The following is a 12,074-nucleotide window of genomic DNA, read 5'->3' as shown; positions in this document are numbered from 1 at the left end:
TCGGGATAAATAAAATTCTACTGAATTACAAGTTAACGCTGTATTAGCACTTAGAACACTTAAGACACTTCACAAGCACTTTAAAACTCTTAATTAGCTTCTTCCGCTTCGCTTCAGGTGATCCGTTCGCTGTTTTGCTTCGAGTAGTTCCGATTGTTAACTGACTGCGTGCCATCTCTGCAACGCTTTTAAAGTCGAGACGAAATCCCTATAATCATCGAGAATATTCCACAAAAGTCGAGTATTGTGTTTCCACTATCTGACGATAGATGGCGTTGTACTTCACGAGCGTTCTAGATGCTACTAGATCCTTCGATATCTCTTCGACTGTTCGGCGATAGATGGCGTTACTTTTACCGGCGTAACAGTACTTATCATATACAGTCAAACCTGGATAAGTGAGAACTGGATAAGTGAGAAAACTCTTATAATTGAGAGTAATAGCCAGGACCCGTCATTTTTAGCTCCTAAAACCTCTATTAGCGAGAAACAGAAACCTCTGTAAGAGAGAGTCGTTTTTCCCTCATGGACCTCCGTGAGTGAGACTGCTACTTATCTGTACCTCTAAAAGCGACAGTCGAGCTTTATTTATTTATATTATTTAGGCGGAACGAGTGAAAAAACAAATTACAAATTTAACATCTGCTATTTTATGACTCATTCTTAACTTTTGTGGAACTTCCTACCATTGTTTTTGAATTGTTTTCTCATCAATATTGAACCTATTCTATTTCGTGGAACTAAATAACGTTGTTATTTATTCGATTTCTTTTCGAATGGACACGTGTCCCTGTGTACCGTCCTGTTTGTCGGACTTACTCGGTTTATCGTTAATCAATTGCGAAGGAAAGTTCTGTTCTGCATCATGTTAAAACGGAAAATCAAAGTACTGCCATTAAGTGATAAACTTAAAATAGTGAATGCGTTTGAATCTGGGAAATCGCGAAATTAAATTCAGAGGGTGCATTAGCGAGAAACTCGGGTTAGTGAGAAACCTCTATAAGCGAGAATGAGATTGTGCTCCCTTGAACTCTCGCTTATCCAGGTTTGACTGTAGACCATATAATATCACATATTGAAGCACACTTAAAATGTGATAGGTCCTTGTAGAGCTAGTATTGCATTAACCAGTTTTAGGTTAGCTAAACAAGTTAGCAGTTAATCTAAGGCATTTGAGAGTTATGGAGAAAACGGATGATGACGTCACTGCTAGCGATGTGGCATCTCAGACTCAGAGAGATAATGATATTACGTCCTACAGTGCACTCTTCTTTTTGCGATATTAAAATATCATCCGACAAGTTATATTAAAAGTAATTTTGATCCTGTTTTTACGACTAAAGATGGAGAGTACTGCTTTCGTGCGTATGTATGTCTAATTCTTTAGCACATTTTACAGCCTAAGCCTTTTGAAGAATCTCAACATTTGAGGTATCTTTAGATCCGCTTTAGTTGCGGAAGTGACGTAGAATCCCTGAGGGAGAAATTTAAAGAAATTAAAGTTCTCACTATGCCATCCCAGTACATTTTTGAAAATTTGATGTATGTTCGTAAACATATTGAGGAGTTTCCTAAAAAGTCGGACATACATAATAGAAATACTAGGAACAAACACAAGCTTGTTGTGCCGATGAGTAGGTTACATAAGATACGAAATTCATTCGGGTGTTTGTCTGTGCGCCTGTACAACAAAATCCCACAAGATGTTCAGAACCTACATATACATAGGTTTAAGAAAACTATTAAAGAACATCTGTGCAATAAAGCTTACTATAAAGTCAATGATTATCTAGAAGGTTGCACAAAGTGGGAATGAGTTGCTCGCTCCGGGCATTTCAATATTGTAGTAATTGTTACGTTATAATATTCATTGTAAAAAATTCATATTTAAAAAAAAAAACTAATATTAAAAAATTAATAAATAATAATTTCTTATTTAAAAAAAGGGCATGCCCGCTGAGTTTCTTCCCAATTCTTCTCAGGACGGAGGCTAGTTCTTGTGAATTGGCGGTAGTTCTTTTGACGTTCAACAAGTATGTACTTTCATTTATGTTGAATAATTTTTTTTTTAATTGATTTGATTTGAATATTATTTCAATATGGTCCGCGAATAACAATATTTTTAAATAATCAAATAAATAAACAAAAACCCGACCGTATAAAAATAATGTTACTGAAAAGCGAAAATTATAACATACACTTACACCAGGAAAAGAAACAAAACACATTTGTGCGTATCATAATTTTACATAATCACCAATACATTTACAGATATTTAAGCTATATTTATTCTAAACACTAGCGGCCCGCTCCGGCTCCGCTCGGGTCTTTAACAAAAAGTTCAACGACGTTGTTTTATTTAAAAAAAATAAAAGAATACTTATTGCGGCATAAATATAATAGTTGCTGTCGCGACACTTCTTATAAATAATAATGTGTTCCACAAGTCGTAGAACATTATTTTATTCTATAATCAATAGTTTTCGCAGGGCACGCGATGTAAAGAATATTTTAGGTAATTTTTTTACACCTTAGGTTACATTATTGGACTTTTAGTAGGGATCCCAAATTTTTTTCAAAAAAGATTTTAGCCTATGTCATTCGGGGAATAGTGTAGCTTCCAAACAGTGAAAGAATTTTTCAAATCGGTTCAGTAGTTTCGAAGCCTATTCAATACAAACAAACAAACAAAACTTTTCTCTTTATAATATTATATTATATATTATTATTAGTATAGATGTATAGATATGGATAAATAATAATTGTATTTGCGGTTACGTCTAAAACATTTACAGAACATGGCACATCCGTATTATACGTAAACAAGCATTATTAATTTCCGTGGTTGGAAAGTAATGTATTTAAGGGCCGGTTTCACGAAAACTAACAAAAAAAAAAAAACGATTATTTAGTCGTATTTTTTTTAAGCATAAATAAGTCGCCTATCAGGGCATTTATGGAATCATTAAATTGCTTTGAATGGGCCCTTAAACAAATAACTTTCGTAAAACTAAGCGATACTAAGTTTCGTAAGCACGTGCTGTTGCCCTTGATGTAAACAGTAATTATCTTTTAACAGGACAATGGACATAATGGTTAATATACGATTGGGTTATCACGCACAAAACAATTGCCGACGTCAACTAATATTGTGTGCTATACAGATGCATGTGAAACCTATTTATCCTTATTAATAAGGAAAACCCTTAACACGACAGAATCCAAGTGATTACATAACTCTGATTTTATCATTGAGTATAATAGCGTGTCGGGAGCACGCATTACATACTCTCCGAGCGTGATGGCCTAACAAGATGGGAAATAGTTATCCAGAGCGAAATATCTATGGGCTCAGCAATACTAAGTTTTTACTGGTGGTAGGACCTCTTGTAAGTCCGCACGGGTAGGTACCACCACCCTACCTATTTGCGCCGTGAAGCAGTAATCCGTTTCGGTTCGAAGGGTGGGGCAGTCGTTGTAACTATGCTGAGACCTTAGAACTTATATCTCAAGGTGGGTGGCGCATTTACGTTGTAGATGTATATGGGCTCCGGTAACCACTTAACACCAGGTGGGCTTTGAGCTCGTCCACCCATCTGAGCAATAAAAAATAAAATCAATTGCACTGCCCTCAAAACCCCCGACACCTAGTGCCGAAGACGAAGCCTGCCTTCATACTGGCACTACCCACTATTTCGGCATGGGCCAAACCGCTGCCGCTTACGTTGGCGGACAAGTCACCCGGGTGTCGTCCCGAGCCTCAGAAGCTACTCGAACAATGGCAGCTTTCTATACAACATTTTACCTGATATATGTCAGTTGTCATACTGTTAAAATCATTGTCATCTGCAGTGCTGCCATTAGTAATACATATTTAGTTATTTAATTAAGTACTAATTGTAACAAAGGATAATTAATATTACTATTTTCATTTTAAATACTTTATGAATATTATTCATTATCAAAAAATATTGCTTTTTTGTGCCAATAGTATAAATGCCATCCTTTACAAATGTATTAAATCGGAAGTACACAAAAATCGAATTAAAAGCTTATTAAATTAACATTTTTTCGTGACTTTGCCACGTAAATCTAACATCGTATAAAAAACGAGCAAATAAAATTATGATGTTTCGTTTATGTCTTAATCTAAGACGCCTTTTAAAACATTCAGGTAAAAAGTTGCCATTGTTCTTTCATCGGGCCATGAAAACTTATTTATCCTACACAACCTAATACGTCACAAACATTCTGATATAGAACTATACGCGATCTGATAATTATGAAGTAGACAAATTGAATACGGATTTCAAATCGAAAAATTTGTAGATAAATGTGAGAAAACAATTGTATTGTTATTTTTATTTTATGTGGTGTTTAACAAGATCGTCCAAGGTTAGTTAGTGGTTTAAGGTATGGCAAGAAAAAACATTGTTTCCTTAGAAACATAACATTTATATGTAGATCATTTTCGAGAACATTGTATTTTTTAATGGAATTTCTCGGTTTATTATTAGTAAAAATACTCTCTCGCCTGTCCCGATGGATGCATTTGAGCATAGAAAAACTATATTCTCTAACTAGTTTAAAGCAAAAATTACTTTAACTTGTGAACGATGATTTTTTTCTTGTGACCAAAAAAGATGTCCGAAATTTTGTTTATTTGTAACATTTCACATTTGGTGATCATTCAAACGAGAAGGTTTCTCGATTGATTCACCATATTATTCAACATTTATGTAACGGTAGTTATCATATCCGGCTATGGAATGAGCTCGTTCCACCACGGTGTTTCCCGAGCGCCATGACATGTCCTTCTTCAAACGAGGCTTGTGGAGACTATTAAGCGGTAGGCAGCGGCTTGGCTCTGCCCCTGGCATTGCTGAAGTCCATGGGCGACGGTAACCACTCACCATCAGGTGGGCCGTATGCATAGAGACCAGAAGGAATCCGGAAAAAAACTTGGATCACGCTAACGAAAAATTCAAGATATTTTTTCTTATACACAAGTAGCGAACAGTATTCCGATAGTAAGTCTACTGCACAGTAGCCTCTCTGTGCAATATCTGCCCTTTATTGTCCTTTTTATAACTATCGATGACTTTCTTCTTTTTCTCCACCTTATCCCACTAGGTGGGGTCGGCACAACTAATTTTTCACTTCCATTCTCTTCTATCAGCCATCTCTCATCAACACCCACTCATCTCTGAAGTCGAAGTCGTCGTGGCCTAAAGGATAAGACGTCCGGTGCATTCGTGTTGAAGCGATGCACCGGTGTTCGAATCCCGCAGGCGGGTACCAATTTTTCTAATGAAATATGTACTCAACAAATGTTCACGATTGACTTCCACGGTGAAGGAATAACATCGTGTAATAAAAATCAAACCCGCAAAATTATAATTTGCGTAATTACTGGTGGTAGGACCTCTTGTGAGTCCGCGCGGATAGGTACCACCGCCCTGCTTATTTCTGCCGTGAAGCAGTAATGCGTTTCGGTTTGAAGGGTGGGGTAGCCGTTGTAACTATACTGAGACTTTAGAACTTGTATCTCAAGGTGGGTGGCGCGTCTACGTTGTAGATGTCTATGGGCTCCAGTAACCACTTAACATCAGGTGGGCTGTGCGCTCGTCCACCCATCTAAGCAATAAAAAAATAAAAAAAAAAAAAAAATCTCTCTCTCTCATATCGTCTTTCACACACACCATCCATGTCTTCTTCGGTCGACCTCTTCCCCCTCTACCTTGCACTACCATTTCCATTCATCTCCTATTCACATGCATCTCCTCTTCATACCACGCTAACCGTCCGCTCTTTAATTTGTTAAGTACCAGGGCTACTTTATCGATGACCTTATTATAAATATACTAGTAGTTACCCGCGACTTAGTGGTCAAAGAGAAGTTCTAATTAATTCTCCTAAGCTGTCATATTATTTTTTTAAAGACAAAAATAAAGAGTTTTCCGTGTATGTTATTCTCCTTGCCTAAATAAAACCTTAACTTAAAATAAAAAAACACTCGACTTGAGATCCTCCTCCTTTTTTGAAGTCGATTAAAACTCATCTCAATCCGTTGCTTCGTTTCGAGATGAAAAAAGGATATACACACTTTCGCGTTCATAATATTAGTTTCAATGTATTTCGTTGTACTTCGATGCCATTCTTATACACGACTACATATAAATTTTCATTTACTTACTTGTATCCTGTGAGTATGTTGAGAAGCGTCGACTTCCCGGCACCCGACGGACCCATGATGGCCGTGAGCTCGCCGGAACGGAGCCGACCCGAAACAGACTTGAGGATCGTTTTGACATCTGTTAAAAAATATTTTCTGTCAGTTTTGCTGCTGTATGATTTAAATGCTGCATTGATTTCAATAATTCAAATAATCGGTAGATAGAGAAACGCTAATTGTAATACAATAGTTTCCTACCCTTGAAAGCATTTTTTGGCGGGAACGCGAGGAGTGAAGTTGTGTGATTTGTTTTATTTTGTCTATTTAGTGTTTCTTCTGGTTTAAATGTGTAATAACGGTGGTTTATTAATTGTTTAATATCTGTGAAAGTGCACAAATGTGAGAAAATGAAACAAAGCCGCTGGACGTAACTTCTCGGGATCCTCCCAAAAGTCCACTGAAAAAATCTCAGTAAATGACCACAATTTTACTGAGATTATATTTTATCCCTTATCGTCAATCTCATTTCATTTCGTTTCTTGCCATGTTTCATATTAATCAAATTCATTTCATAATATCATTTCTCATATTAAAAAAGTTTTCATTAAAATTAAAATAAGACTTGACCTAAAAGGTCTTAGTTACCAGGTCATAAAATCCCTTTAAAAAAAAACTACCCTTGAAAACATAGAATTCCTGCTTTGATACAAAACATCCGTGAGAGCTTGCAACTTAAAATTAGAACTTTATGGTACAGAATAAGTGATGATATTGTTAATAAAAACCCATAACGAAGAATATTATTATTTCGTTTATACATCAGCACGACTCTAAATTCATTTCAGCTGGGTTTTGTTATTTATTTTGCTTAAGATAACACACTTAACTAAATATTATTGTATCGATTTAGGTAATGTACGTTCTTCGTAGCAACACATTTACGAAGCGTTTGTAAGATATCCAGTTACAGTTTTTTTTGAGCTTTCAACTTAGATATTCTTTTTTCCCTACGTATTCGTTGGCAGCCTAGGGGGCTATTTCAGCTAGGCCCTGACCTGGGATAGGTTTTTTTTTATTGCTTGGAGCCCATAGACATCTAGAACGTAAATGCCGCCACCTATCTTGAGATAATATTTCTAAGGTCTCAATTTTTACTGTCCAACGACTGCCTCACCCTTCAAACGCATTACTGCTTCACGGCAGAAATAGGCAGGGTGATGGTACCTACCCGTGCGAACTCACAAGACGTCCTACCGCCAGCAAACATATTGAAGTATACTTATTGAAACTCACAGCTAAGTATAGTCTAGATAATAATAGTATGATGGTCATCGAGGTGTATATGAGGAACGTACATGAGGTCCTAACAACTGTAAATCGGTAGGTAAGTATCAAAGCTTCTAAAGAAACATAGATGTAGTTTTGAAATAAAACATTCCTGTCTTCTGCGCGATATTACAGATTGCGCGCTGAGTTCCAAAAAGAAGAACAAGGAGAATACGATTATGGGCTCGCAGATACTTTATGACGGACCAAATCAGTAGACAATGTATTGTCGGTGTACTTGACATAGCTGATGTCCACGAGCTGCAGCAACAACACACGAGCGTGAAAGATGAAAGCTAACGAAACTAAGATGAAAGATGACGCTAGTTTGCCGTTGAAGACGGAGAATAATAAAACGTAACATTCAATTCAAAGAATTATTTCAAACACCAACGATTCTTAAAAATGATACTTTATTTACTTAAACAGTAAAACAAACATTACTAAACACATATTTTAAATTAAATGACGTAATTCTAATTATTTAAATGGGCAACGATTTTAGCTCTCTTAAATATACATATATATTTTTAATAGTATCAAAATTATTGTTTCCGTCAATTGTAAATTTTCCGACTAGATATCGTAATTATGAAACGAACCTTGAACATTGGACAACAGTAATGCGATCATCATCGTTGTTCTAATGGAACGAAAACACGGATTGATAAAATATATTAATAATATATAAAAAGTTTTTGTGCATTAGCGAAACTCCAGCAGTTATGACGCGTTTTCGCAAATTAAATAAACTTTTGTTTATTGATTAAATTTAATAAAGAAACAATCTACCTACTACGTTTTTTTTTTTGCATCACCTTCGGTTGAATGATAAGGAATGTATTAGGAGGCATTATGTCCGCTAATGCAGATTAATGTGCACGTAGTGTATTTAATAAATGAACACAATATTTTAAACAAAGTTTAAAGAAATTTTAACACACATATTTTCTTTAACACCTACTCTTTCTTTGCACCTAGACGGAAAAATCGTGCTCAAAACCGGCGACAATGTCATTATTCATTTTCATTTATAATAGAACCCTTGCAAGGATTTTTGTTTAAGTCTGTGTTTCATTGTTGACACGTAATCAATGTGTGATTTATCAGTGTCGTCGATTTTCACTAGTAAACTGTAAAATATAAAATTATTGTCTGTGATCCCTAAATTATTTTTAATGGCCATCGCTGCAACGAACAAACAGCCATAGAAATATTTAATGATGCACGAAATTCCACAGTTATTACACAGCATTAAGTTCGATAATAATTTATAAGTTAGATCACTTTCCGTTATCGTGTTGTTTTATCCTATAGTTGTAAGGAACATTGTCTACAAACTCAGCACATTTGTCTTGTCTAGTCGTGCGCACATGGCTTATGTTACAAGCCAGATTTTTTACTTGTTATTTATTGTGTATATTTTTTTTAGCTTGTAATGTATATTGTGTGCCTAATAAATAAATAAATAAATAAATAATAAAAAATAGTCTAATAAATTATTAACACATGGCGAATCACCAATGAAACCAATTCATAAAACGTCTTCATCCTTATCATATTAACTTCATGCCGCTTTTAAACATAGGTGCCCAGATTTCCCCCTTTTCCCCCCTACGTTTGCTAAGCCTTTCGAAGATTATTAATTTAACATGCGCATGTAAAATGCAGGCATTTCAAAACCCTTTTATCGACGCTATCAATCATCGGGGCACCGCACAAAACAAACAGACGCTGCCCCCTTTGTTCTGGCCATTACTCACAGGGCAAAGTCCTTTGTTCAATGCAAATGAGTTAATATATAACACAGTTTGCATCTTTAGTTGTGACGACAACCGCTTCGTGTGTTTTAAGTCATTAACTTAACTAAGCCGCTAAATGGGAAATCAGATGGTAGCTGTTTAAAATGGCGATAAGGATGATATATTGGGAAAAGCGCCTAAATATTTTGACAAAATCGATACTGCAACAGAAGATACTGAAGTGGAAGTGAAAATACTAGCGAGATAGAAGATTGCAAGACAATACGGTGATCGCAATGATAATAGTGTGACTGGCGAACCTAAATCAGTTATAGAACAGGAGACTAAAGACGGTTTGATAAGCGGATTCCCCCCCGAAATGATCCACAGAGAAAATATAAATTACTCCAAACCGGACAATCGAAAAATTTATGAAGTGTATTGAGAGAATTTATGTAGCTGATAATATGATGTGTGAACGAAAAAAAAGACGAAATAAGAAATGCACATCGAAAAACTCCTTGACATTTGAACAGGAAATAAGATTTAAATAATCAAGTACTGATGGCATTTCGAGTGACGGAAATAAGTTTGTAAGTAATTAAAATGAAATTAACAACTTAAGAATGGTATTTAAAGTTTGCGTACGGATAGAGGTTCAATAAAAGTCTGGTGAAAAAAAAACACGACAACGTCTGTTGTGAACATGACATTGGGTCAGTAACCTTTTAAGGTGGCTTCTCATCAAAATAAACCTACAGAAGCACTTATGAGCAAAAATATTCATAAAGATAAGATTGATAATTCATAAGGCACGTCAAATTTAGATTTAATGTCTCAATCAATCCCAATAATAATGTATGTACCGAAAAGCACTAATGAATTCCTGTTTGAGAGGTAGTTTCCAAAGCAGGTGAGATTTCGATTTTACATAGTGGAGAATGAAGTATTTTTGTGCATCGAGATGGGGATTAATTTCGTATTGTTAATCCATTTGATAAGAACAGGTACTCTTTATCGTTATTATCAAGCACATACGAAAGCGTGAGTGTTGCGAAATCATCCGTACCTACTTGTGAATTTCGTTTTACATTATATACTTCACATTATTCATCAATCGAGACCTCGGTACGAGTAATGTTTTTGTTTGTGAACGCTTCACGACAAACAGAGACGGTTGTGTCAGAATTCCTTATTGAAGCTGGTGTTGGCAATGAGACGAGGTACTGATGATTTTTAAGAAATTTCAGCGATGATTTTGCCACACATTGTCATTGTTGTTTGTACTGTTGTGGGTTGACAGCCTCACGGCCATCTCGAGGCCTTACGAGACCTTGAGGTCGCAACTTAAACGCCACCTTGAATCGAAACCTTTTTTAAGGTTTATCATAAGACAATCCGAAATTTTGAACATACTACACACTCAACAAGTTTGAAGAAGTAGAGAAGCTACGATTTTAAAAGCGGATATCGGACCAATTAATTACGTACTTAATGTTCATTAGGTTTAAATCCTAAATAAGACCATGTAACGAAATCATGTGTACCTACTCGAATTTTTTTTTCCTTACTCAAACTGATACCGCTAATATTATTTTTGGTAATTTCGATACATATCTTGGCATATTTCATAGAAGAATGTCTCCATTCAAACTTCAACTAAATATTGTGACGTAAGGTAAGACAGAAATTGCGAAGAATTTGATATTCGGCTTTAAAAAAAACGGTAGGCCAATAATAAAGCAAAGTCGAGGAGCCAACATACGACTAATTTATAGCCAAGGAGACGCGTAACCGTTTATTTACAATTACCAAAGTGGAAGTGCTAAATTACTACGTGAACACCTACCGTTAGCCTGACTCGAACGTTTCTTTGTTTCATTAATGAAACCGTAGTACGGTTGATTGCACAACCGAAACTGCGATGGCCTATTTCATGTATTTTAGCGCTCTTAAAAACCTCACATCATCTTTCAAAAATGTACTTATAGTCAACTATTTTTTTTTTATTGCTTAGATGGGTGGACGAGCTCACAGCCCACCTGGTGTTAAGTGGTTACTGGAGCCCATAGACATCTACAACGTAAATGCGCCACCCACCTCGAGATATAAGTTCTAAGGTCCCAGTATAGTTACAACGGCTGCCCCGCCCTTCAAACCGAAACGCATTACTGTTTCACGGCAGAAATAAGCTGGGTGGTGCTACCTACCCGTACGGACTCACAAGACTCACTCTGTGGTAAGTATTCTGAACCTCCAACTGTGTTAAGTATTCTGAAATTGCATTACATAATTACGGTAGCTAAGGGTTATAATTGGGCGCATATTGTACGCCAGTGCTGATTAGTATAACCATACCCACATTTATAAGAGAACCAGGAGTAGCAATAGCACCTTAATTACTCTTAATCAAGTGCTTTTGAAGCACACCGTCACTAAGCTAAAATGTCTACAAACAAATAATTTTAATGTTGTTAAAGTCTCTCGGTTCACCCAACACCGCATCCTTGATCTGTCAAGGTGCTAATAGTTTTCTACTTCGTTAAGGTGCAATCGACTAACTGCAACATTTAAACTAATTGCGGCGTGTTTATCAGTAATTGTTGCAAGCTGACATTAAAGTCGACCTGTGAATCTATGATGACACAAATCATAGAGTGACTAGCGTACCGATCACAGAAGCCCGTATTATATAGACATCATAACAGGAATGATACTGGCCATCCCGTTATAAAAACAACAACAACAATAATAGTAATTTACATTAGAATAACCAGATAACAATATCTTTTAGATAGGATAGATTTTCCTGTATGCATGTTTAAAGTGTG

General features: G+C 36.0%; 1 protein-coding gene across 2 annotated transcripts in view; it reads right to left on the bottom strand.

Annotated features, from left to right (window-relative positions):
* LOC101738887 (ATP-binding cassette sub-family G member 1-like) overlaps positions 1-12,074 on the bottom strand; it is a 51,191-nt gene that overhangs the window by 33,410 nt on the left and 5,707 nt on the right. For both annotated transcript variants that reach the window (NM_001279469.1, XM_012690887.3), the window contains 1 exon segment: positions 6,197-6,314. In NM_001279469.1, the coding sequence (NP_001266398.1) occupies positions 6,197-6,314 (118 nt within the window).

This window comes from Bombyx mori, chromosome 12, assembly GCF_030269925.1.
Source record: "Bombyx mori chromosome 12, ASM3026992v2".
Taxonomy (NCBI): domain Eukaryota; kingdom Metazoa; phylum Arthropoda; class Insecta; order Lepidoptera; family Bombycidae; genus Bombyx; species Bombyx mori.
This window is presented reverse-complemented; position numbering and strand designations above follow the sequence as displayed.